General features: G+C 40.1%; 1 protein-coding gene across 1 annotated transcript in view; it reads left to right on the top strand.

Annotated features, from left to right (window-relative positions):
- gbe1b (glucan (1,4-alpha-), branching enzyme 1b) overlaps nt 1-24,842 on the top strand; it is a 90,450-nt gene that overhangs the window by 47,087 nt on the left and 18,521 nt on the right. Inside the window, exons 13-14 of the mRNA XM_047594085.1 lie at nt 12,399-12,583; nt 17,983-18,113. Of these exons, the coding sequence (XP_047450041.1) occupies nt 12,399-12,583; nt 17,983-18,113 (316 nt within the window). The remainder of the gene's footprint in view (nt 1-12,398; nt 12,584-17,982; nt 18,114-24,842) is intronic.

Below are 24,842 nucleotides of genomic sequence, written 5' to 3'. Positions count from 1 at the left end.
GGGGTTGACATCACTTTCCAGAGCTGATGGTGAAATGCAGGACAAAAGCTGTCAGTTCTTCTTTTTTAGTGGGTGTGCTCCTCACTTTCAGCTCCTCGTCTGAGCCACCGTACGGCTCTGCCAACGCCCCGCTGGTAAAGATAATAAAGTGATAATTAATGATGTTGGAAGTTGACCTTGGCCGTGAGGAACGTGTTTCCTTGAATGTGCCGCTCGCCGGGTTAATGTAAATACAGCCTATACCCACGATTTACAGCCTTTTAGCTCCACCTGGTGACAAGGGTCTCAGGTCAAACTATCGAGACATCTCTACAATACCTGAGCCGCCTCTTTGGAGTCATCATCACACGGCATTAACTGCAGTATCTAGTAAAACTGGCTGGAGGAGAAAGAATGAAACACCCAGTGACTTTCTGCAAAGTGGATGGATGCGTGGGGGAAAAGAAAGGCAATCAAAACAGCTGTTCTCCATGGACAATCATAACAAGGCGGCTCATAATGATTAGAATGTCAGAGAATTGACCCCATGTGGGCAGTTGAAGGACAGTTGATATTAATTATATCTGATTTTCTGACTAAAGTGTAGCTCAAAGGCACTTTATGCTGCACTCTTGGTTCTTTGTCTCTCTTGGATTTTATTTTTTTATTTTTTTTTTGGTGCCACATTTACTTTCAACCAATCAGAGGATCAACAGTATCATCAGAATCATCAGGCACTGATGAGCTGAAAAAAAAATCCAAAACAATACTTTGAAAGTTAAATTGACAATGAATTCATTAGTCTGTCTGGCTTTTGGGAAAAACACAACAGAAAACATCATTTCCCATTAGATCCTTAACCCATTTTTGCGTCTTTTGATCATATTTTGACAGTGTCTGAAAAAGTATATAGTGATTAAAAGACAGTCTGCTAGGGATTGTCTGGCTTAAAGAAGGAGATAATAAAGGCACGTGCAAATTATTTGCTTTAATCGGACCGATTCGTGATTGCATTTGTCTTGAAGTAGTCACCTCATAGGACTTTCATTTAGGTTGCAATTTTGAGCAAACACAAACTTCCTCTACTAATATATTAAATGCATCGTTTAAACTTTCTCAGTGTAGACTGGAAAAAGGTACGCAAATCCCCAGACTAATGACAGAATCATCAAAACGTAATGGGAGTCACTCGCTGCTGGAGTTCAATCAATAAATCAGGACCAGAAGAGCGGGTTGGGACTGCTTCTGAATGTACTGATAAAGACCACTCAAACATTTAGAGTTTGCTATCCATAGAGGCGCCTCGTGATGTGAACAATAGTATAAAAAATAGATCCGGGAAGACTCAACATCAAGCATAGTTGATTTGAGTTTTAGAGATATTCTTCAGTTCACAGCTTGACAAAGAGTCCATACATGGAGATGATATAATATTTAAATATATACATATGTATATATATAACAGTTCTACATTTAAAGACTTGAAAGAGTCATTGGAGTTGGAGAATGACTATATTACATTTGTGACCTGAATCGCAGTTGTCAGGAGGTGGTTGGAGTACAGAAAGATCTTGGTTTTTGGCCAGCAAAGATGAATTTAATGCCAAAGTTTGTCAAGGTGTCTTACCAGATAATGTCAGTGTGGCTGCGTGCCAGCTGAGGCTCAGTGGAAGATTGGCCGTAAAGTAAATCTACTAATGAACGACTTCGGACAAAGAGAATCCACCCGGTCAGAGCTCAGATGTTGGAGCCCGGCCAGATACAGTTCCAAATTCCTCCTGAACTCTGTCCAGATCTGATCTTATTTAAAGATATCACTGCTATCTTTCACTTTTACGTGCTTTCTGTATAAATAAAATAATAATAATAATAATAATCAGTAGGAAAAAAATCGAACTTGTTGCTAAAATGATTGATTTCATTTTTAAGTATAAATGCCGATATGAATTTCTGTGCCCTTGAAGTTTGAACTGCAAAATGAGCCTATAAACTCTCCTTGAGCTCTGTCTTTACTCAAAGTAGAAACCTGCCTTACACCGCCTCATAAAATCTGCCCTTGTGAATAGTCATCTTGCTTCTCGTCCCGGTGGCTATATTTCTTTAATCTCCAGGTCAAATATAATTCCTCTGGCTGATGCAGTTTGCCACAGTCCAGACAGGAAACATTTTATTACCAATTTAGCTGTAGGTATTTCTGAGTTCGCCAATCCTTCAGTTATTTGAAATTTCTTTCACCTTATAAGGCTTACGTTATAATTATGAATAAATATGGGATTCAGTCTGGATCCCTGTTCAAACGGAGAACGTCATGAGTTTTCCATTTTTACTTTTTAATACACTTTTTTATGCACAAGTTAATCTATTTTTTTTTTCAGGGATTTGGGGAAAGTGCAAATTCAACTGTAGTATTACGAGTACAGGGCTGTTCCAACCAACAGGTCATGTAAACAAAGCAAACTAAAATCTGTTTCTTCCAAATAATTACGGCTGCCCCTTTTCCTCGAGTCTGCAGAGAAGCTTTAATGTGCTCCATTCTATGAAGTAATTCTCAGTTGGTTTGACGACTAGAGATATGGAGAATGAAGCAAAGGAAGGACGGTTGCTCTCTAAAATTATGACGCTATCATATTGTGATAACAGAAACAATGAATGGAACACAAAAAGTCCCGAAATCTACAAAAACCCACCACAGTGAATTCATCACTGAGAACTTTCCCAACTTCAGGCCATTAGACGAACATTAGACGGAAAAAAAAAAAAGGGAAAAGAAAATCAAGTAAATCTGAGATGACACGCCGTGTCAATGGATCAGTGGTGGCAGAGTCATTTAGCCGGTGCTGAGCAAGAGCAAATTGTTTAAGCAAGCAAATCAATTTGAAGTGCCTAGGCTAGAAAAACCCATTTATTTACTCGTGACCAATAGCAAACACCACACAGCAGGAGGACAAAGGGACCATCCGCATTTGAGGTGCTGAGAGATGGATACAGTAAGGGATGTCGGAGTGTCGATGACATTAAAGCTCCAAGTGGCGTGGCGGTAATGAAACGCCTCGGTGGTTTTATCATTACATCAGCAGGGGCAAAATGGAATTCTTCTTACTTCCTGACTTTCAGGGCTCACGGAGACTTAAGATAACCTTGCAGATTTATAGTCCGAAGTACTGAACTGAAAACTTCTTGCAGCACCTTGCGTCCATGGAGAACGTCAATGCAACAGGCGACCGTTGGACGATGAGTAGAAAACCAGCTCCTCCTCCTCCTCATCCTCCTCCTCTTCGTCGTACATTTCAAATACATGGTCCTACTGCATTGACAGTTTATTTCAGGCTTGGGTTTTAGGTGCATGTGCAAGTCCCACTTCTGCTGCTGGACCAGTAACACTTATTTAATGTGCAAACTGGGGAGCGGGAGTGTCTGCACTAACACAGTAACAAGAAATCAATCTAGCAAGAGCAAATAATCATTGCGTCATCCGTCTGCTGCTTTTTTTTTTTTTTATCTAAAACCTTCTGTGACTCTCGCCTTCCTATTCTCTCTGATTCCCTCATTGATCTGCCTTTGCCAGAATCCCGCCAATGGAAAACACATTGATCCTTGGCTCCTTCTTGTGCTGCTAATTACTGAGGGGACTGTGTCACTGTCAGGCCGTTATCTGATGCAGAGCTGTGTAGAGGAGTAATGGGACGCGCCAACTGAAAAGCTGTCTGACATAACCTTGTGTAAACACAGTTGCCCCCCATTAATCATATCATTATTGGATCTACCATGTATTTAATCATCAACATTATCCAACAAGCTATTTGACATTTTCCCAACCTTTGGCATTGCTGCAAAATCTTATATTTGACTCACATGGCAACACGCGACCTGATGATCATGCAGGTTAGTTTCATGCCTCATTTACAGCTAGTTAATTTCTTCCCAAATTGGAATACATTTCTGAGGTCATGCTGGCAGATCTGTGAGGCTTTGACCTACTGTATGTGCTCTAACTTTATCATTCTAACATAACCACCACCTCATATGATGCCAAAATACAGTGTGTAAGATCGACCATGCGCACCATCTTATATATGAGTCTGCACTAAAGCGGTGGAGTGAAAGCCCATTTCGGGTACTGCAGGACATCGACTACACAGCCTACGCAGGTGCAAGTCATTTATACTAGCGACGTGCGGATCGATACTGAAATATCGATACAAGGTCTTTATGCTCTAAAATGGATTTTCAAATCAAAATATCGATACTTTCAATACTTCAGTCATTGAGGTAAAGTAGGAACACAGTGGAAAGTAACTTAACTATTGAGTTGTGGCAACACAACAAACCTTGTGAAACTCCTCAGGTTAAACCACAACACAGAATACGAGGCTTTTATGATGAGGAGGACAGAAGAGGTCAGAATTAAGATGCAGGTCCTCATTTTATAGTAGTTCTTAATAGTTAAACAATAATTCATTTTAATGGTCTTATTATTTCCTTTTTTAGTGTTTGAGACAGTATTTCTACATATTTTATAGGATTGTGTTCTCCTATTAGCTCAGCTATATACTAAACAAGGCCCCAACTTCAATATACTTCAGAGTTTAAAATAAATTAAATATATTACTCTAATGTCTTGTATTCTTTATGAAGCTATGATTTGAAAGGTTAACCAGACACATTAGGATGTATTTACACAAAGTATCGGTATTGGATTGGTATCGCTAATACTATTCTGAATTTTACTCGGTATCAGATTGGGAAGAAAATTGCTGGTATCAACATGACTAATTTCTGCTTGTCGGTCTGGTTCACTCTGTTAAGCTGTTCAACACTAGTCAGGCCTGTGTGTTTTTTGGCAGTCAGGTTAATCTTTATTTCTACTTCCTGCTTCACTTTTTAACAATGGCAACTGCAACTTTCACTGAAGATGAGTTCTGCAAGTACACAAGTCACCGTATCGCCAAACCATCCATCTTTATTGATCCAAAACAATCACAGCAACAATCAAGTTGTTTATTCCCCCTGAGGATTATATTTGGAGTTTGGCCACCAGTCCTATCACTTGTAAGATTGCACTTGTTAATTGCTGCAATCAAAGCGGCAACATTACTAAAAAAACAAAAACTAAAAAAACAGAACCCCAGTTGGGCATGAAACATGAGCAGTCAGATCATACAGGCTTTAAACAAACCCCCAGGTTCGCCATGCTCGTTTGGAAGGCAGAAAACAAACGGCACACAATCAAACCGTTAGCCAAACTCTTCTCTGTGAGCAACTAGCTGCTGCTGTGTGTACACACAGTTTTACTTCCAAATAAAGCAGTTTAGAAAAATTCTGGCTGAGCAGTTGGCTTGTTTTGGACTTCATTACTGTCAGAAGCTGTAAAAAAATAGATTCATTCTTTAGTGCTTGTAAACGGCCCTTGTATATTACGCTGAAACATCTCACGGTATTTTCTGTCAGATCACAGTGCCCACAATATATTATGATCATCTTAATTATGTGAGTATTAGGGTGAGAATCCATCATATTTCATTCTTGAACAGAATGTGCTATCTGGTTTATTTCAGCTGTGAGGAGGCAGAGGAAGGTGATTATCACGGTGATTAATGCAGGCATATGGGAGGAACTTTGCAGCGTTATCGTAGAGGGAAAATGATCACCTAATGGAGGTGTGTCCAATGTGTTTCTTTAAAGCTGAAATCAAAAGAAGAGCCATAGGCTTGCACGGGAAACCAATCATCTCCGCCAGACTTTATAAAATAATAACACTGCGAAACTGGAAGTAAATAGGCAGAAGAGGATGGTGCACTTATACTGTTAATGAAGTGTAGCTCTTTTAAGAGCTTTCATCAAAGCGTGTGCTTGTATCTCCGCTCGCTGTCTTGGACGGGGATTAACAGGCAGATCACGTTTCTTTAACTTTGTGTTTATGTGCGTGTGTGTATTTGTGTGCGATGGGGTATGTACAGCCGGTGCCCTCCCTGCTTCCATATGGCACAAACTCTGCTGGAGAGAAATGGATCACAAGGAATAGCTTAATGCGGCCTGTTCATTAACAGAAGGATCCACACTCAAACATTCTCCCACTTTAAAGTAACTTCTATGCCGTTCTTCTGCGATTTTGATGTGTGACGGGGTTCACAAAGTCTTTGTGTAGCTCAAGTGTAGATGAAGTCACATCATGCTGAAATATTTCCAGTGCAGCGTGGAGTAACGGCTTCTTTATATGCTTTTTATAATGCCGACTCTATTCTCGTCTGTCGTTCAGTTACCTCAGCCTGAACCAATAAAGAGTCTGTTCTTTTCTTCTGGTTCTCATCTTCTTAAGTTTCCCACTGACTTATTACAAACAAACCAAGAGATGTATATTAGAGTCACATGCGCTAGCAAGTCACTGATTTATTGAACAGATTAATTTACCTGTTCTGCATCGAAAATAGAATTTTATTTTTTATTGTTTTTTCAGAGCCATTGACACATTGAGCTTACAGGCTGAAGCTTGACTTCTTTTCCCTAAAAGCCTATAGAAAGAGAAATAGCTGGTCCTGATCAGCAGTTCAGACTTGACTCAGTAAAATTATGTCCATATATATTCAGATACTCTTACTCTGTTTACCAAAATAATTGATGTTGTAGTTTTATAATGAATGTTGGCTTTAAGTGCACACTCAGACTTTTAAATTTAGGAATTGCAACAATAAAGTGATTGGACAAGCGAACCCAATCATTAATAAAATATTGATTAAAAAATATTCAGTACGCCATGGAATATACAAATATTCAATACTTTGTCAAGGATCCTTTCACGACAATGACTGTGTGAGGTCTGGAATGTATGGACGTCACCAAACAATGGGTTATTATACAAGCTATCTTCAGTTGTTTGCTCGTTTGAGTAAAAGTGAATCAGCCATTGCAGAATATTTTACTTCCTTCCTTACGTAGACGGCGTAACCTATGCATGTAACCTTCGCCTACACCGGTGCAAACCATTTATACTTAAGCGCTCATCAGTCTGGCTCGCTCTGCAAATGCCACGCAAACGCTAGTCAGCGCTGTGTGTTTTGTGTCAGTCATTTTGCATTTCTTTCTACTTCCTGCTTTACTTTCAACAATGGCGACTGAAACCTTCGCCGAAATTTTGCAAAGACGAGTCAAATACGTATGTTTGTATCCCTGAACCTCCTCAGTTAACCTTTCCTCTGTGTGTTCAGTTTTTATTGATCCCAAAGCAATCTATTCAAAAAATGCGTAGATGGAGAAGCAGCTGGGAATACTAAAGCGGAAACACGCCATTTCCAAATGGACAGGTCACAGCTCTTGCTGTCCGTGTCCCCAGGACGCATAGTTACATTTCTAGGGAGGTACATATCAGGCTACGGCGCTAGGGTCTACGTAAGGTCTGGGCTGTTGCCGTAGCTACTGCGTCAAATTAACGTAGAAGCCGCTTATTACCCTTAAAACTCACTTTAAACTTTGTTTCAGCTGGGAGTCTTAACTTTTATTCACTATATAACTGGAATGTTGATACTGTTTATAATTTATTGATAAAAAAAACACCAAATGTCTCATGTTCAAAACTATATCTACTGTTAATAATGATGGGGAGCATAAAAAGACCTACAGAAACCTTGGTGCATTTGCACTTCATGAGGTGACTACAGGTGCAGCAGGAGCTGCTGGGAATCTCATTTATTTTACAGGTATTTGGTAATAAGCCACAGACTCGTAAAAGTTTGGACTTGTTAATGGTGTGGTGAAAATTCAGAGGGTCATTAAAATGTTACAGCGATCCAATGGGAAACATATATCCATGCCGCAATTCAAGACAGTCGTTTCTATTAAGATGCTAAAATGCACAGTCTGTGTGGGGGAAAATTCAATGGAAGACCAAAGTCTGCAGACTTTAACCTGTGGAGACAATGGATGGTTGAAGAGGCATTCATATAAATCTTTTTAACAGTTGTCTGGATATTGCAACATGATGAATTGGCACACCAAACAGCATTGCTGTGGTAAGAGTCATGCCACATTTCACATTAAGAAGCAGGTTGTAAAGGTCCAGGGATACCAGTGACTCCCTCCTGGCCTGCAGGGCAATAATGTTTTATTGAGAGCCCTCAATAATACAGAATGTTTGATGGTAATTCTGAAAGTGTGATACGTGCTCCCTTTTGGAATTTCAACTCCGCCGGACAGACTGAGCCCTCGACAATGCGGGACAGATTTGAATACCTGAGTAATGAATTTCTTGCATGTATCTTCATGAATGTGCCTTCGGTGGCGAAGTGAAGTGATGTGAAGCCTCTTTGTTGCCATTTTTCAGTCCTGAGGATTGCACACAACTACACTGATCCATTTCTCTCTTTTTTTTTACTTTCTTCACCAGAAAAAAAAAAAATTCTACAAAGCTTCTGTTGCTGCTCTTACTCCCACCACCTACACAATGTGTATGTAACATACTGCAACACAGACAGCTCATTTCCCTTGGGTGTGTTGAAAGTCATTCTGGGAAATGTAGGAACTCTAAATTGTCAGCGCTTACAAGCCGGGCTGAGGTTGGATACACAGAAGTAATAAATTATGCATGGAACATCACATATTGGTTTGACAGTGGCAGATTATCTCAATGTGGAGTTATTTTTCTCATTGTTCCCATTTTTCCCCATAAATCCGCTACTTAAAGGGTCTCTGATGCAATGTTTTTACATCTATTTACACATCTTGATATAATATCAAGGTTAAGCCAAAGAACACTAACCTTACCTTGACTACCTTTGTATAATAAAACTAGGTTTCTTTTCATGAAGGAAAGTTGTGAAAACGTAGCGTGTCCTTGACTTCTTTCATTCGGCACAACCCTCTCTTCCTTACGTGCCTTTTCAAGTGGACTGACAGTGTAGACAGCATATAGTTTTCTTAACTTGAGTTCTCTGATTACAAGTGGAGCCCTCAGACCAGACACTGAAGGCTTCGCCACTAGTTTCTCTGTTCTTTACACATTTGAAAATGCATGAATGAGCCTATTTAGTGCCATGTGGCTGCTCTTCTGTTGGAAGCAAACGAAAGGGCACACCATCTCTGGCCAAAGTGAAGAGGTCATATAACTCTTCAGAACTGTAAAACTGTAACATACTACAGTGAGTCCATGTCTGTGAAGGTTCTCAGTCAACCAGATCCGTAAAAACGTCAGATCTGTAGGCGTAGCCCATCAGAAACACGCTTGACTTATTTCTGTTAACGACCAGAAGACCACAACGTCCATATTTTGGCAAGAGAAGATGGATGCATTTCACTTTCTTTGACGTTTTTTGGACATACAGTAAGTCCATGCACTATAAGGACTTGTCCATTGCACCTCTGGCTTGCATCAATTTCCTCCACTGCCAAGGCTTGTCCATCACAGCACTATTTGCACCATAACCCATTCCACATACTCCAATGCGGTTCCTGAGGGATCATGCATGGGATAGCTAAGCTCTAACAGCACATTGTATCACTCGACACAAGCTTTTTAATCCAGTACACACTGGTAACAGTGCGTTTTTGTTCAACAGTACAGTGGTGTGTGAATGTTGAGCAGACAGGAGGGATGATTTGTACAGCCGAGGAAGGCTCTTGAAATGGGCTATTTCTTCCTCCAGGCTCTGAAGTTGTCGGGGTCATTGGGGAGATTCACATTTTAGACAGTTTCCCCAGTGGCAGCACTCAGGAGATCTCCATTGTCTTTTTTTTTTTTTTTTTTTTTCGCTTGAGGGCAGTTCGTGTCCTTCAGTCATCCAAACTTTTTGACGGCACATCATATCTCAAACAATTATCACATTTTACTCTCACTATTGTTATTACACATTTATAAATTACGCTATTTATTTTTCTTTCTCTTGTTCTTCCATTTCTGAAAGTACAACTGGGGAGTACGTCGTAAATGGTGCGAAGCTCCGACAAATGGCTATCAGCACAAATGGTTGAAACCACACTGTGGCGCTGTAAAATGGCAAAAACAGAGTCGTATATTCGAGAAAGTCCGGCCAACTCAAATCATGGGTGCCATGTTAGATACATCGGAGGGAAGGTTGTACAGTGTAAACCTACAGGGCAGAGGTGCTATGTTGAACCTTAAATGTCTTAAATGAGCCTGGAAAATGCTTTGTAGCCCAATCGCCTCATCAGTCATGGAGCTGTGTTTACCTTCTCCTCAGTCTCCTGTGTTCAACCATTGCTGTCAAAAGTTTGAAACTACTCAGAAAAAATATAAGTACTCAGAAATAGTGATAATTAAACTAGTCTTACTGTTATTTAGAGTTGTCATTAGTATTGTCATTATAACATTAATATGTTAGCCATAATAACTTGGACATGGACATAAATTACATGCACACATGGGTTTCACAGTATATATGACAGTGGCTGCTATTTTTTTAATTTTAAACCTTTGGTCTACATGACTAGTTACCTAGCATAAAGCTTGGTTATCTTCAAATATCATTTATTTGTAAAGCGGTGTTGTGAGTTTTTGAGTTCAAGGTACACATTAATGATGATACGACTTTATTTTTCATATATAAAATCTTAACAAACATCAAAGAGAGAAATTGACATTTACCTCACATGATAGGGAGAAATCAGTTCCTTTTAATCTTTTGCTCCCATGACATTCTCAGAGTTTTCCTGATCCTGTGGCATATTTTAACTTTTAATCCAATTTTATTCTCTGTTATTACCACTTCTCTATGGGTGAATATTGGTTAGATGTAGCTAACATGGCGCCCATAAAACACATGACCAGCGCAGAACCAGTCAGCACAGAGGGATAGCTCAGATGGTCCATTCTGTAGTTGACCAGACTCTCTCTAATATATGTCTCTGGGTAAACGCTTTTTAATTAATGAGCCATGAACGATAAGTTGCATCTTCAAGTGGTTTACATCTCTGAATACCTTGAATAAACCAAACCTGAAACCTGAAACATCTGTTGATATAGTTACTTACTACTTAGTTACTCTGATTGAACAAATCCATGAAATTACTTGATTGGAACTTAACACCTGAACTGACGTATGAATCTATAAATAGTGTTATATTTTTGACTATGATATTCAGTAATATTCCTTATTAGAATGTGGTGCATAAGTATTTAAAGTCATGCCTATGCCATGTGCAATTGTATTTTCTTGTCATAGTTTGCAGCTACTGTATGCCCTATTCTTGTATGAGATTATTTTAAAATAATAGACCTGGAATTTCAGACACACATTGAAGTAGTGTACACATTCCTCCAGTGGAGTGCAGGGAAGAAAGTGTCTTTTCATGGCTGATGCCGAGGTGTAATTCTCTCCTTAACATTTCAAATTCAGTTGTGTAGGAGGCTTGTTATTCATGCAGATGCCACGAGAGAAGTCTCTCTCCCCGTCTCCCTCTTCGTCTCTCTCTTCTCAGCCCTAATTCCTAGACAAGTGCTACAGTGGGCTTGTTCTGCTGGCAGCCCATGTCTCATTGTTTGCTCCGTCTTTAACACCTACATAATGTATTTCATTAGAATCTGCTGTCACTCCCCGTCCGTTCCACTTCGTCCCGTCACTCAAGTTTATTTTTTTTAAACTTGTTTATTTTTATTTATTTTGTCTCCTGTCTTTCTCCGCCGGGAATTCAATTATCCCGGCTGTAGTTTTATGATGTTGTCATGACATGCGGTGACAGATTCATTATCTCATCTCCCGGAGTGACAGGATATTATCGTTAAGGTTTCCTACACTTCTACAATATGCATTCAGCTTTATGGTACTTTGAGCTGTGTAACTCTTTGTCCTTTAGTGAAACTAGTCGCGTTAGTTTGCTTTCCCTAATAAATTGAAAGATGTGAAGGAAAATTAGCAACGTGGTGGTTCAGAGGTGGCGCAATAATCCGGAAATGAAGACAATGTTTTCGTAAACAGGAATAATTAGCAGCGAATCCCCTTATTCTGTGCTTCATTTATAATTTTAACTTGACATTTTCTCTCTGTTATGGAGAAATAATATATAAATTTCAATAATATTTAAATATATATCCCGGCGGATTCATTTTCAGTTTTATTTTCCTGTTTTCTTACTTTTCTCTTAGGTTCTATTCATGAAAGGGCAGCTTCTTCGGTGACAGGAAGGTTGTTATACTGTAGTTGGTGAAAATATTGCTGGAGTGCAGGCTTTGTTTTAATATGGAAAGAACTAACCTTTGCTGGGGTTGTGAAAAGGTCGCAAACTGTCTGACTCCGGTCTGTTTGATCTGTGTCCTTTTTTTTTCTTGTCTTGTTAAAAATCACACGGGAAAAAAAAAAAAAATGAAAATGAAAGAACGCACCGTACAACACAGCACAGTCAAGTATGCAAATTCACAGAGTGTGTGCCTTTCCCTTCATTATGTACATTCTTTAATAACACTCTCTGGGTTGCAGGAAATGAGTTTGGCCACCCTGAGTGGCTGGATTTCCCCAGAGAGGGCAACAATCAGAGCTACCACTATGCCCGGCGGCAGTTTAACCTGCTGGATATGGATCACCTCCGCTACCAACAGCTCTACACCTTTGACCGGGACATGAACCGTACCGAAGACAAGTACGGCTGGCTGGCAGCGCCACCTGTAAGGACGCCGCACACCCACTGCACAGTAGCCCTGGTGCAGACACAGTCACATGAACACATAGTGTCACAGCAGCATTTATTATCACGTACAGAAAATGACTGATCTCAAATATACTGTATGTATTCTGATGACCCACCATGTTTACAACCTCCCCACAAAAATATATGCACCAAAAATATGGCTGCTGTGAGTATTAAATTTCACTCTCATCCTAGTGCTTCTGTATTAAGATTCAGATTCAGATTAAAAAAAACTTTATTTGTCCGTGGTAGGGGGTGGGGGGGGGGCGCGGGGTAGCTTAAGGCACAAGTGAGCAGCATCATGTGTAAGTAAATATAAGAAAAAAAATAATATAAAGATTGAAAAAATATAAATAAAAATGTGGTGCTTGGGGGGGGAGAAAAAAAAATCTGCAACAGAAGCCAGTTAAAGGGAAAACAAATCTTTTGAGGGCCTAGTAGTAAAGAAATAGGATAATGCAAATGGAGAGTATGGCTAAATTGACAGGGATTAGAAGTGATTGTGTGTGGAATTGATTCAAAAATACCCTCGCTCACATCCCCGGGAATCAGTCCTTAAGCTACTTCACCTTGCTTTTTCTACGCGCTGACCTCGATAGTCAGACAAATGCAGCGGAGCTGGAAAAATATCAGAGAGCATAATTAAAGACATGCCTGGTTCACAAGGACAATTTCTCCATATTGGTCTATCAGTCAAACGTGTGTTCTGGCTTACTGGAGGCTCCGGCACCCTTTAGAACTACAGAGCTTTGGAGGTGAGGCAAAGGGAAAGCAGAACCTGACGGATTCTCGCGCTCCCTTTTGGGGAAATGTGATTGAACGCTGATCCCAAAGGACGCTGCTGGCTGGGAAGACGAATACATTTGGCACCGGTGCTGACCGCTACATGCGGGGTGCTGTTTTTCTTGGCTGTTCCCCGAGCTTTTAATGTGAAAGCATATAGCGGAAGGCAGGTCTACAATGTATCCTCAAGGCATCGTCTAATTGTGCCCTTTCTTATGTGTAAAATAAGTCTGTAATATTACACAGTGGCAGTCTGATGTCTATAATTTCTGGTAAGATATATTGTGTGTAAGCCTCTAGGTGCTGGAATCTGCAGGAGGACCATCCATCATACGGATAATATCTTAACACTGGCCAGTTTTACAGATACTGTACCTCCTAATAGCAAGAATTTACCAAATTAGGGCAGTACCCACAGTATGTGTTAGAAAGGTCAAGGAACATCACATTTTCTTTTCTTGCCATGACCATAAAATAACCTGTTGCTTTCAACCACTGGTGGAAAACTTTTTATGGAATATTTAGCTGCAAAATTATTTACTAGTCTGAGTTCAGCTGTTATCATGACATGCAAATAAAATGTAGAAGTTCTTACTAACACATGTATGTTGAGCAAAAAGAGAAACATCTGTGTCTGCTGTTCGAAAAATTCACATGCAAATCAACCAAAGGAATAAGAGATGAAATAAGCCCGACTATACTGAAGTTGCATGAGTCAGTGATCATTAATACACAACACTACGTTAGACATGCTCAATGCTGGTGACTTTTTTCAAATTAAGTTAAGAACATGCCAGCACTATGGCAAACTCTCTGTGAGGTCACTCACAGGTTTCCTGAAGAAAGTTTGTCTCTGTGAGTAATGTAATAAATCACTCATTGTGTTATGAATGAAAAAATTAGCTTTCAAGACCAAATAATGGATTGTATGAATATGGAAGTTGCAGTACGGTCCAAGAGTGGAATCATGTGGAGCTGCTTTAAAAAATGACCCACTTGCCCTTCCCCCAGAGTCATTGTACTTATTTTTTTTTATTATTTTTACAACGCTCACGGTCCCACCGGACCACTTTACGGAGTGGTTGGCATGGCAACTGGTGGTTGCCATTATGTCACATCCTGTTTCTGTAGTGTCAAACAACTATGAAACTTGTCCCAAAATGGATCAGCATTATTTTAGCTACTTAAAATGACTGAAACCATCCTTAACTTGCATTTTAGTGTTTTAGTTTGACCCAATTCCCTTCTGCGGAAGGCAGGGGGTGGAGCTAATGACCTATACTGCAGTCATTCAACAGGGGGAGCTCTACTTGCTTTGGCTTCACTTTTGAAGGGCAGTTCTGCAATCCATTTTTATAAAGTCTATGCTATAAACGTGATTATTTCCACTGTAAAGTTGGTCCGTTTTAACATGGACGTCTATAAGAGAATTAACTTATGTTTGGAGCATCTAGTAGCTACTTAAGGAACTGTAATTTGTTCATAGTTGTTGTGCACAATAATGAATAGAAATAAACTCCCTCAGGATTTATAGTGCTCTGCCAAAGTGGCCTAGCATTCTGGACAGAACATCCTCATCCATCATGCAATGCCATCAGGGAGGCATCTGATAGGTCCTAAATTCAGCAGCATGGGAACAATCAAAAGCGTGCGGCCGTATGACTCAACCATACATGAGTCATATATGTACTATCTACAATATGTGAAAAGAAGAACATAGTGGCCTGGAACCGATTATAGTCAGACAGGATTACACGAAGGAACAGGACATTCAGACTGTCCTAATCCACGGACCTATTTTTGACACCACTCTGACTTTTTTTTGGACACATAAAATCATGCACATAATATTCCTTACTGCAGGACTTTTTCAGTCACTATATTGCTAAAGAATGTACTCCACACAGATATGATCTTTAGAGAGGGGGCATCAAAGTCTCTGTACACAGACTGAGCTGAGACTAAAAAAAGAGATCGAATACAGGGATTGATACAATATTATAAAAAGACTTTGTAGAACATAAGTCACAGATAACGCCAATAACCGTTCAGAGATCCTGCTGTAATAACCAGATGAGTCTGAATCCTCTGTAGGGCTTACCAATGACATTGCCAAGGTAATTGTGCTTAGTAGGAATATTCCATAGCTCAGCTAGTTCAATATTTCACTGCGGTGGGAGGATCCAAGGGCGTTTTGTAGTTAAAATGAGAAGCAGAGGTAGATCTGTTGGCAGTTCTTTCCTGATGTCCCAGGTGTGAATGAACTGAAATAGAAACATGCAGGGACTTGCATGAAAGTGTGGTTTGTGCACATCTCTTTGAAGAGAGAAGTACAGCCCAGAGATTCAGGAAGGCCAAACTCTGGGCATGAACAGAAACTCCTATTACTGCAGCGGTAGCATCGACTGACTTGAGCCACTGTGATGAAATGTCAGTACACCAGTGGACACTAGCAAACGGACAACGGCGTCTTGAGTGGTATGTGTTCTGATACCGACACAGACAGCAACCATTGCAGTTCCCTGGATAGATACTGTAAAATTTTAAACGTATTCATGTCTGTAAAAGCTGCCTGAATCCAGGCAATCAAAATGATCCTTACAGATTTTCCTAATATTACGGCGACAGTGGCCATCATTTGTGGCGAGAGCAGTTTGCACGTTAAGCGATGGTTCTGTCACGTCGTGTTCTCTTAGGGCAAAAGTCAAATCATTATTTTTTCCCTTCTTTTCCAGCCGTGGGTTACATCTTTAAATGTTCTTTTTTTCTTTCTTTTTTTTTTTTTGGTGTCTCCTAGCTTGACGGAAACACAAAATGTTTGACCGCAGCAAAAAACAACAACATTTGAATCCAATTTTTGCTGCAAACTGTGCCGGGTGCACCTGCAGCTGACTTACGTTACGGTGAAGAAAAGGAGCAGAGTGGAGGATCACAGTCCGTGGGAATATTGGATTTCAACAGTGGATTTTTTTTTTTTGCTGAAAATGTTCTCATTCAAAGGGCTGACTTCACAAACAGGGATTTACTCTGCTTTCACTGCCTGGCTAAGTTTCACTCAAAAGTGTTTCAGGTCAGTGTGATGCTGCAGGCAAGTGGCAGGAACAGAAATTTGGAAAAAATGTTGCAGGCATTTTTCCTGGTGCACCAAATTTATTTCATCAACATGTGGATTTGTCCGACAAACAGCACATTCTAATGACCACATGGATCACCTTCGCATATGCTTATTGGGTCACAACTCTCAAAATCTCCTCCTTGGATGGTTCAGACCTCCAATTTGTTAATTTCATCCAAATATCTCGGTATTTGGCTCGACAGTTCACTCTCCTTTGATGTGCACATTAACACACCGCTCTCCAAAGTCAGATCTAGAATTGGTTTTCTGTTCAGGCTTCTTTCAACCACTCTGCAAAGGACACTCAAAAATAAGAATTCTCCCAATCCTCGATTACAGGGACATAATATATAGATTTGCCTCCAAAGCTCTTCTCAATAAACTGGACGTCATCTACCGCACTGCCATCTGCTTTGTTACAGGTGCTACTTTTAATGCCCATCACTGTCGCCTGTACTCACTTGTCAACTGGCCATCAATTCACTTGTAGACTGATCCACTGGTATCACTTCATTAACAAGATCATCTCTGGAAACACCCCTTAATATCTTAACTCACTACTACGTATCAGCAACGTCAACCGTAACCTACGCTCTAGCAATTACATCAACCTGGTTATCCCTTTAGCCCGCAACTCCTTTGCCATTTCAATTTGCTGCTGCTGCTATTGGCTGGAATCATCTGCAGCAAAAGCTCAAACTTTACACATTCATCCCATTCTCCTCTTTCCAAAACACACTCCCAACAATAACGTTTAGCGCTTGTTATGTGTTTTTACATATTGCGTCTGACTCTCTGTACTGCCTCTTTCCTAGGTCGTTATTATAAAAATGCAAAATTGTTCTCAATTGACTCACATTTTTCAACAAAGGTACGATCAACTCGATGAGCGCAGGTTAAATTTGCCTTCCAGTGCCATAGAGCAGGTTCTGGTGGCCAGGGGGGGGAAACTTGGCATTTCATCAAATTTGGGGAGTTTTCAATGTAGAAATGGACTACCGGGTACAAGGCGCCAGACTGTCAGCTCATTTTTAACCTCCATCCCCTCTGCCAGTCCAGTTGTGGGGGTGCTTATCTTCTCGCTCAGCTGCGAATATGCTGCCCTGAAATTGGCTTGGGGAACAAGGCACTAAAAATAGAGGGTTTGGTGACATTGATAATCTCTGCTAATGACACGTTAACAGTAGCTCGCTCCACAGGAGAGTGGTGGCTTTATCATGTGCAGCTGTCTAAAGCTGACAGTGTCTGCCTTGCACTTCCCTGGGCTGCTGCTACTGCTGCTGCTGCTGCTGATGATGATGATGAGTGCCACCTGAAAGTTGACGTGGGAATGTTTCTCAGTCCGTTTGGAAAACGTGTAGTCGGGTGATATAATGTGCCCCATTATAACTCTCTAAATCCAAGATGAGGAAGGAAGGTAATGACTATTCATGAAGAAATACTTTATTAGCTTTTCTATTCTCTCTGTTCCCCTGTAGGCCTTTGTCAGCGCCAAGCATGAAGAGGACAAGGTCATTGTGTTTGACAGGGCAAATGTGCTCTTTATCTTCAACTTCCACCCCACTAAGAGCTTCCAGGACTACAGGGTGGCTGTAGAAGTCTCAGGAAAGTATCCTTTTACCTCTCATATATCATGTCACTGCTCATTGTTTTTTTTTAAAATCTTCACACATTGGCTTTGCTCTGTCACGCCACGGTGCACACTTGCAGTCCCTCTCAGAGTAATGATGTCCTTGTTAGTTACTTCTTTTCTACAATAACATGACTAATCTCTTGAGCTTGACAAAATCGCCAACTGACAATATTTCAACCAAGACAGTAAATGTCTGCTAAAAGGGAGACCGAAGTGGAAAGCCGAGAAAATTCATCTCCCGCCCTGCACAGCTGAAGCTCACAGACAGTGTTATTTTAGGAAGGCATTTGTCCGTGCAGCCACAGAGCTGAGAAGAGTAGCGCGCGGTGAGTCACCAATCATTTGGTCCAGACATTAATTGTCTCCAGTGGTTGAGTCTGATCAACTCTCGTTATCCTGGAAATGTTCATTGAGCATTACTAATAAGTCCACAAAGCCAACACAGGATCAACGAAAACAAACCGGCCACATTACTCGGACCAGCTCTGCTATCTGCAGATATTACAGGGCTACTTCCTGTTTTCAGTAATCCCCAGGATGAGACTAAAGACTGGGGAGAAATTGTGGGTAAAAAATAAAAAAATATACAGTACAAAAATGTCTAATCAACCAAAGATTTTGCGACACCCCTGCAGTACCTCCACGGATCCCCTAGGGGTTGCAGACATCCATTCTCTGATGAGTCGCAACTGTTTTGGAGACACAACGGAGACCTAGACAGTATTAGGAAGCTGGTCATAATGTTTCGGAAAATGTCAGGTAATTAGCCAAAACATTTCCACTTTCCGCAAAGTAAATCACCCAAGAAGGCAGCTTAGAACCAACAGTATGTTAGTTACAGACTCCCTCAAACGTTTATTCCTGTCGAATTTTATAACATGCACAAAGCCAGAAAAGATACAGAGAGAAAGAGAGAAACAATTCTTGGCTCTGTGGTTTTTAATAGATGTTACTCAAGAGTATAATGGGATGATTTCTTATGCTAATGAGTGCTCCAGAATAGTCCGCTGTCCTTTGGTGAGTTACAGCGTTTCCGTTTTTGTTACCTGCTTGGGGACCGCGGATGCAAATTGGCAGTGTCATTAAAATCCTGGCGTGTTTACGACTATTTTTACACGATGTTCATTAGCATGCATTGTTCTTATTAAATAAACTAATCAAGTAATGTATGTGATCTGTTCCCGCTTCCAGGACGCGTACAGCTCCCGTTGCTTCAGCCCGGCTAAAGCACGACTAAAGCTAAAGCTAATCTACCGTGTCGTACCATTAACTGATCTCTACACTTAGACATACGGTAGCATGCAAACTAGACTCACTAAAGCACACGGGAGTTTCTTAATGGCTCACATACATTTGAAATAGTAGGTTTATGTCAAGCAGCCTTGACATAACCTCTATCCTTCATTTCAAATATGAATTTAAAGATTTTCTTGGTGTGGCTCTTTATAAAACTCCCATAGGTGCATTTGTCAGGGCACTGGGGTACTGAAATCACCTCTGAGAGGAATCAGGGCTAAGAACTGGCTCAGGGATCTAAACTGAATAGTTAAAGCTAAATTTGACAGTTTTAATGACGGCGTTTTCTCCGAGGTAAGTACGTTTTGTAATACAATTTCAGCCGCGGATGTCGAGAGGAATGCGAGTCAGTTGTTTCTAGTGGTGTTGTTGTGCTATTAGAGAGAAATAATAGCAGAGCCCAGTGATTCAGAAAGCACTTTCTTAAGCAGCATTGGCTGGCAGGAATTTAATGAGTCCCTCAGTTGTGATTACAGCCGACTTAATGATCAGAAATGTGAAGGGGGACAGGGAGCTGACAGATTTGTATTTATTATAACGGACATCGCTCCCTTATGGGGCCCGGCGCGCCAACGAGTTTCCGGGATGCACGCGGAGCTGCGCCGCCTTTTCAGCTGCGACTTAAACAACGCGGGGGCGAGTCGAAATGCGCGTTTTTTTCCCATGAGCGACTCTCAAGTTGAGCTGATTTGATTGAGCCGAAGAGTAAATTTGATTCCTGCAGCATTGTTTTTGTGTTTCGTTTTAGAAGGATAAGTGGCTTCCTCTGGCTAATTAAAGGAAATCTGATGAAATAATATAAATGAAAACAATGCCAGATGATATGATTATATTAACGAGCTAAATCATTTCAGGGGGAAGGTCGATGCATTTGGCCTGATTATTATATTACTGCCTATTAGATTAGATACTGTTACAATGATTTTAACAGTGGAACCCTTATAGCTATTGCACGTGTTAATCAACATGTTATTAAATGTGAATAATGAGACAGAACAATAATTATTTGACGTTAAAAAAAGAAAAAAAGAAAGTAACCTCTTTAAATCTTTAAATATCACGTGTTAATTGTAAGCCTGTTTGATGTGCAATAATTGTACGTCTGCCTCGTGTTTTTTGGCTCTGCCTCGATGGGGTAAATCACGGGCAAAGCGCTAATAGCCTTGCTGCACAGTGTCTGTAACATCGTTTTTGAGGGTTTATTTTCATTTAGATGGAACCACATCTTTTCCTCCTGGTGCTTCTTTTGATGTTTAAGGAGAGGCCTCAGACACTGGGTGGGTTGAGAGGAAATGCAAATAAATGTGAGGGCAAAGCTCTGGCTGTCATTATACAGAGAGGCGGTAAACACATAAAGGCAAATGTGCTGTGCTATGTGCGTGTGTGTGTGTGCGTGTGTGAGGAAGGTAAATGCGGCGTGCGTATGAGGAGATGCAGATCCTCCGATGGGAATGTGTGCAGAGGATCCAATTAGGGGAGAAGACAGATGAAAGTGCCACTCAGAGGCTCACTCAGAGTAAACAAGACAAGCTCAAAGAGTCCAAAAGTGCTTTTTCATTACACTCAGCTGTCATATACTTAAACTTTCTTCTACCTGTGTGAGGGTCAGGGGTGTCACAGTGGAACCCTGCACCACTGCTGTATTTGGAAATAGCGTGACGCTGCTGACCACGCTGTGCACCGCTGAAAATTGATCTGCTTTGGTGTGTCATTTCCTTTGGCAATGCAGCAAATAGCACATTATATCAGAGGGTGTCCATCTCCAGCTACAAACACCACTGAGGTACCTTTTGTTTGTGCTGTTTAGATGCATCGACAGGTGGTTTCTCTTTTTTCGGTCCTTCGGTAATGATTTAATTAAGGAATAAGTGTTTAATTACCTGGAGGCGTTGCTGTCAGAATAACTTATCAACGCTTATGGGCGGCAGTAGCTCAGGAGGTAGAGCGGTCATAGAAAAATAGCTGATAAGATAATGGTATAGGGAGTCCTCAGTTGACTCGCTACGGATGTTTTGCAACTTCTATACTCGGTCTCCGCTTTTGGTAGAGAGAGTTATTACAGTGTCACCACATATGCAAGAGTGATCTTATTTTTTGGTTTTCTGTTTCTTGTAGTGATGTTCAATATCACCGATTTCCATACCGATCCGATATTTTGTGTTAATAGAACACGAAATCAGAATCAGAATCAGCTTTATTGGCCAAGTATGTGTGCACATACTAGGAATTTGACTCCGGTCACTTTGGTCAGTGGTACAAGAAAAGCACTTCAGTAAGCATAAAAATAAAAGCGTAAGCATATTAGAAAAACTGTACAACATAAATTAGACTTTCAGAATAAAATAATAATAGAAGCAGATATGTACAATGATCTTGAAAAGTAGTATATACATGTATATGTATGTGAGAGTTAGTCAGAGTGACAGCCCGGGGGAAGAAATATTTTTTTTTAAAACTGTTTCATAAAGAATACAAGATATCAGAGTAATTAATTAATTAATTTTAAATTTGGAAGTATATTGAGGAAGTGGCATCATTTACTATATAGCCGAGCTAATGCAACAGCAGAAAAACCAAACACAGGACACAATTATACAAAATATGTGAAAATGCTGTAAAATAATAAGACTGTTATTAATAAAGTATTGTTTAACTATTAAGAACTAATATAAAATATAAAATTCTGGTACTGTTTTCTCCTCTTCTGTCCTCCTCATCATAAATGCCTCGTATTCTGTGTTGTAGTTTAACCTGAGGTGTTTCACAAGGTTTGTTGTGTTGCCACAACTCAATAATTTATCAGCTTTTCGCTGTGTTCCTACTTTACCTCGAACAACTTAAGTATCGAAACTATCGATATTTTTAATTTGAGAATCGATTTTAGAGCATAAAAACCTGGTATCACCATTTTAACTGCACCATCCTAGTGTGTTAGTTTTTACGATAATGATAGTTTGGATCAAAATATGATCAATTTTAAAACGACAGTACGATATTTCTTCCATTCCCATCTGGCAACATTGAGTTAATACACAAACACTGCCTAGAGTCCTTCTGTCCCTTCAATATGAGTCACTTTTCTTTCTTTCTTTCTTTTTTTTTTATTATTCTGTGATCCTTCCACTGATTGCAGGCTTTATTTTCTTATCTGGAGCATCAAAAATGTATGTTTTTTTATGTCCCTTGTAGTTCTTCTAGACCACCAGAGACAGTGAATTCATAGAACAAAGGTTACATTTGTGACTATTGTTTTTTTTTCCCACCACTGGGTCTGCCATACTGCTCCTCGCTTACTCTCTGGATGATGTAAAATGCTCCACTTCCTGTGCACGGTTTCAAAATTCTCTCCATAGACACTTGCTTTAAAATGTACACGGCAAAGGTTGATTAGCTTAATCAGCGTTGTGTGAACTCGTTTGTCAAGGACTCGAGAGTCCTTCACTGTTGCCTCAACTTCATAACAATAACCCCAGTGCAGTACATTCATCCCACAGCACCAGTCCTAAGTCGGATGCACGCCGACTGTTTGGCCTCTCCATATTTTTAGACATGCTTTTCTGTTGCTTCTCATTTTTTTTTTCCCACCTCTGGAAGGGAGGAACAGGAGAGAAAGTAATCACGTCACCAAAAGATGTCGGCCATTAAAATGCAGTCAACATCAGATTTTTTGACAGGCACTCAAACCGTCAGTTTTTTTCCGTTTTTTTTTTTTTTTTTATTATTATTATTGTTATTTTCTCTCTGACTCTCGCCGTGGACACATTCTTCAGGCACTGGTCTTTATCTGGCTGGTTAGGGTATTTGAAATCCCAGTTGGATCCTGTCATAAAAGCTGTATCTGTCAGCCCAGATTGGTCTTTGATTCACACCGTGCCAATAGGCAGTTGTGATTGTGTCAGGTCATCATTCTCTCTTTTTCTTTTTTTTTCTTGTCTGAGCTGTGCTTGGAATGCTTTTTGGAATAATTCAGCGACTGCTGTGGTGACACTACCCATCTAGGATTTAGATCTAAATACGCACGGCTGTGTAAAGGTGCAAACAATGTACTATGTCTATAATGTTCCAGATAAGGTGTTTGAAAAAGGAAAATAAGCGTCTTTATATATATATATTTGTTTTAACTCTCTACACGGTGCTGTGAAATAAATCTACACGCTTTACTCCCTGTGCTGCTGCATTAGATTGTAACCCATTTCAGATATCATCCACAGACACCCTCATCATTCCAGAGGTTTAATCTGTAATCCAAATTTTGTGTTCAATACTCTAGACAAATTGCTGTTTTATACCAGGTCTTATTTTGTTTTTTATTTTTTATTTTTTAGCTTAGGCCATATGACAACATTGTGCCCAATAAAGTAATTCCTGCATTCTGGGAACGAGCTGATATTATTAGAAGTCTGATGAGGCAAGAAACACAAGCAGACGGATGATGAGACAGATTGTAAACAAGCCTCGACCAAATTATCCAACACTTTATTTGCAGGTAAAATAAATCACAAGCCAATCTGCATTCCACCACAGCCCTTTAGCATCTAGTATGTTAAGCATGCCGCAACTATTTTAGGTCCCATCTCCAGTAGCAATCAGACGCGCTGCTATGAATGAATGAATGAATAAATCAAACTGTTACCTGGTGCACAAACAATAATCAGCTCGACATGACAAACCCACAACAAATCATGCCCTTGTTTCTGACCTGTGGTAATTGAATGTGTTCTCACCTCATCTATAAAAGTCTGCCCGGGACCCTGTTTTGGGTCCGACTGTCTGAACAGTGAGTCATCCAAAAACTCATTGGTATTCCAATTACATCAATAAAATCAGTTCCTCAATTCACAGGAAAACTTCACATACTTGAAATAGCAAGGGTCAAATTTGATCCAAGACTTCTGTCAGTAGATTGGCATGGATATTTACTATTTATAGTTTGATAGTGACGATCATACCGTTTAATTGCACTGTATCCGATCATTTAACTGGTAAGCCTTTTTACAGAAAAACGCCTATTTAAGACCCAGAGTAAACTGAATGCCGTTCATGAACATTTTGAAAGTCAAGACTCTGAGGTCTCTATCACAAAAGTCAGAATCACTCTTAGTGGTATTGTTCTTGAGTAATCAAAGTTGGCACACAGTTAAAAAAAAAGAAAAAAAAAAGAGGTTGTTGGAAAAAATGTGTTGGTTGAATCCTATAATGACTTTTACCAATGAAGTCAGAAGAAAATGACATATTGCATCCAGCATTTACTCAAGCACAACACCTTTACAGAGCTCTGATTGGTTCAGAAACCTACTGCTCTCCCATATACAACCTAGCAGAATATTAAGGGATTGTGGCCAATCTTTATCTCCCCCAAACTGGAACAGCAAAGCAAAGCAATGACTCAGAGTAAACTGTAAATCAGTT

This window comes from Mugil cephalus, chromosome 9, assembly GCF_022458985.1.
Source record: "Mugil cephalus isolate CIBA_MC_2020 chromosome 9, CIBA_Mcephalus_1.1, whole genome shotgun sequence".
Taxonomy (NCBI): Eukaryota; Metazoa; Chordata; class Actinopteri; order Mugiliformes; family Mugilidae; genus Mugil; species Mugil cephalus.
This window is presented reverse-complemented; position numbering and strand designations above follow the sequence as displayed.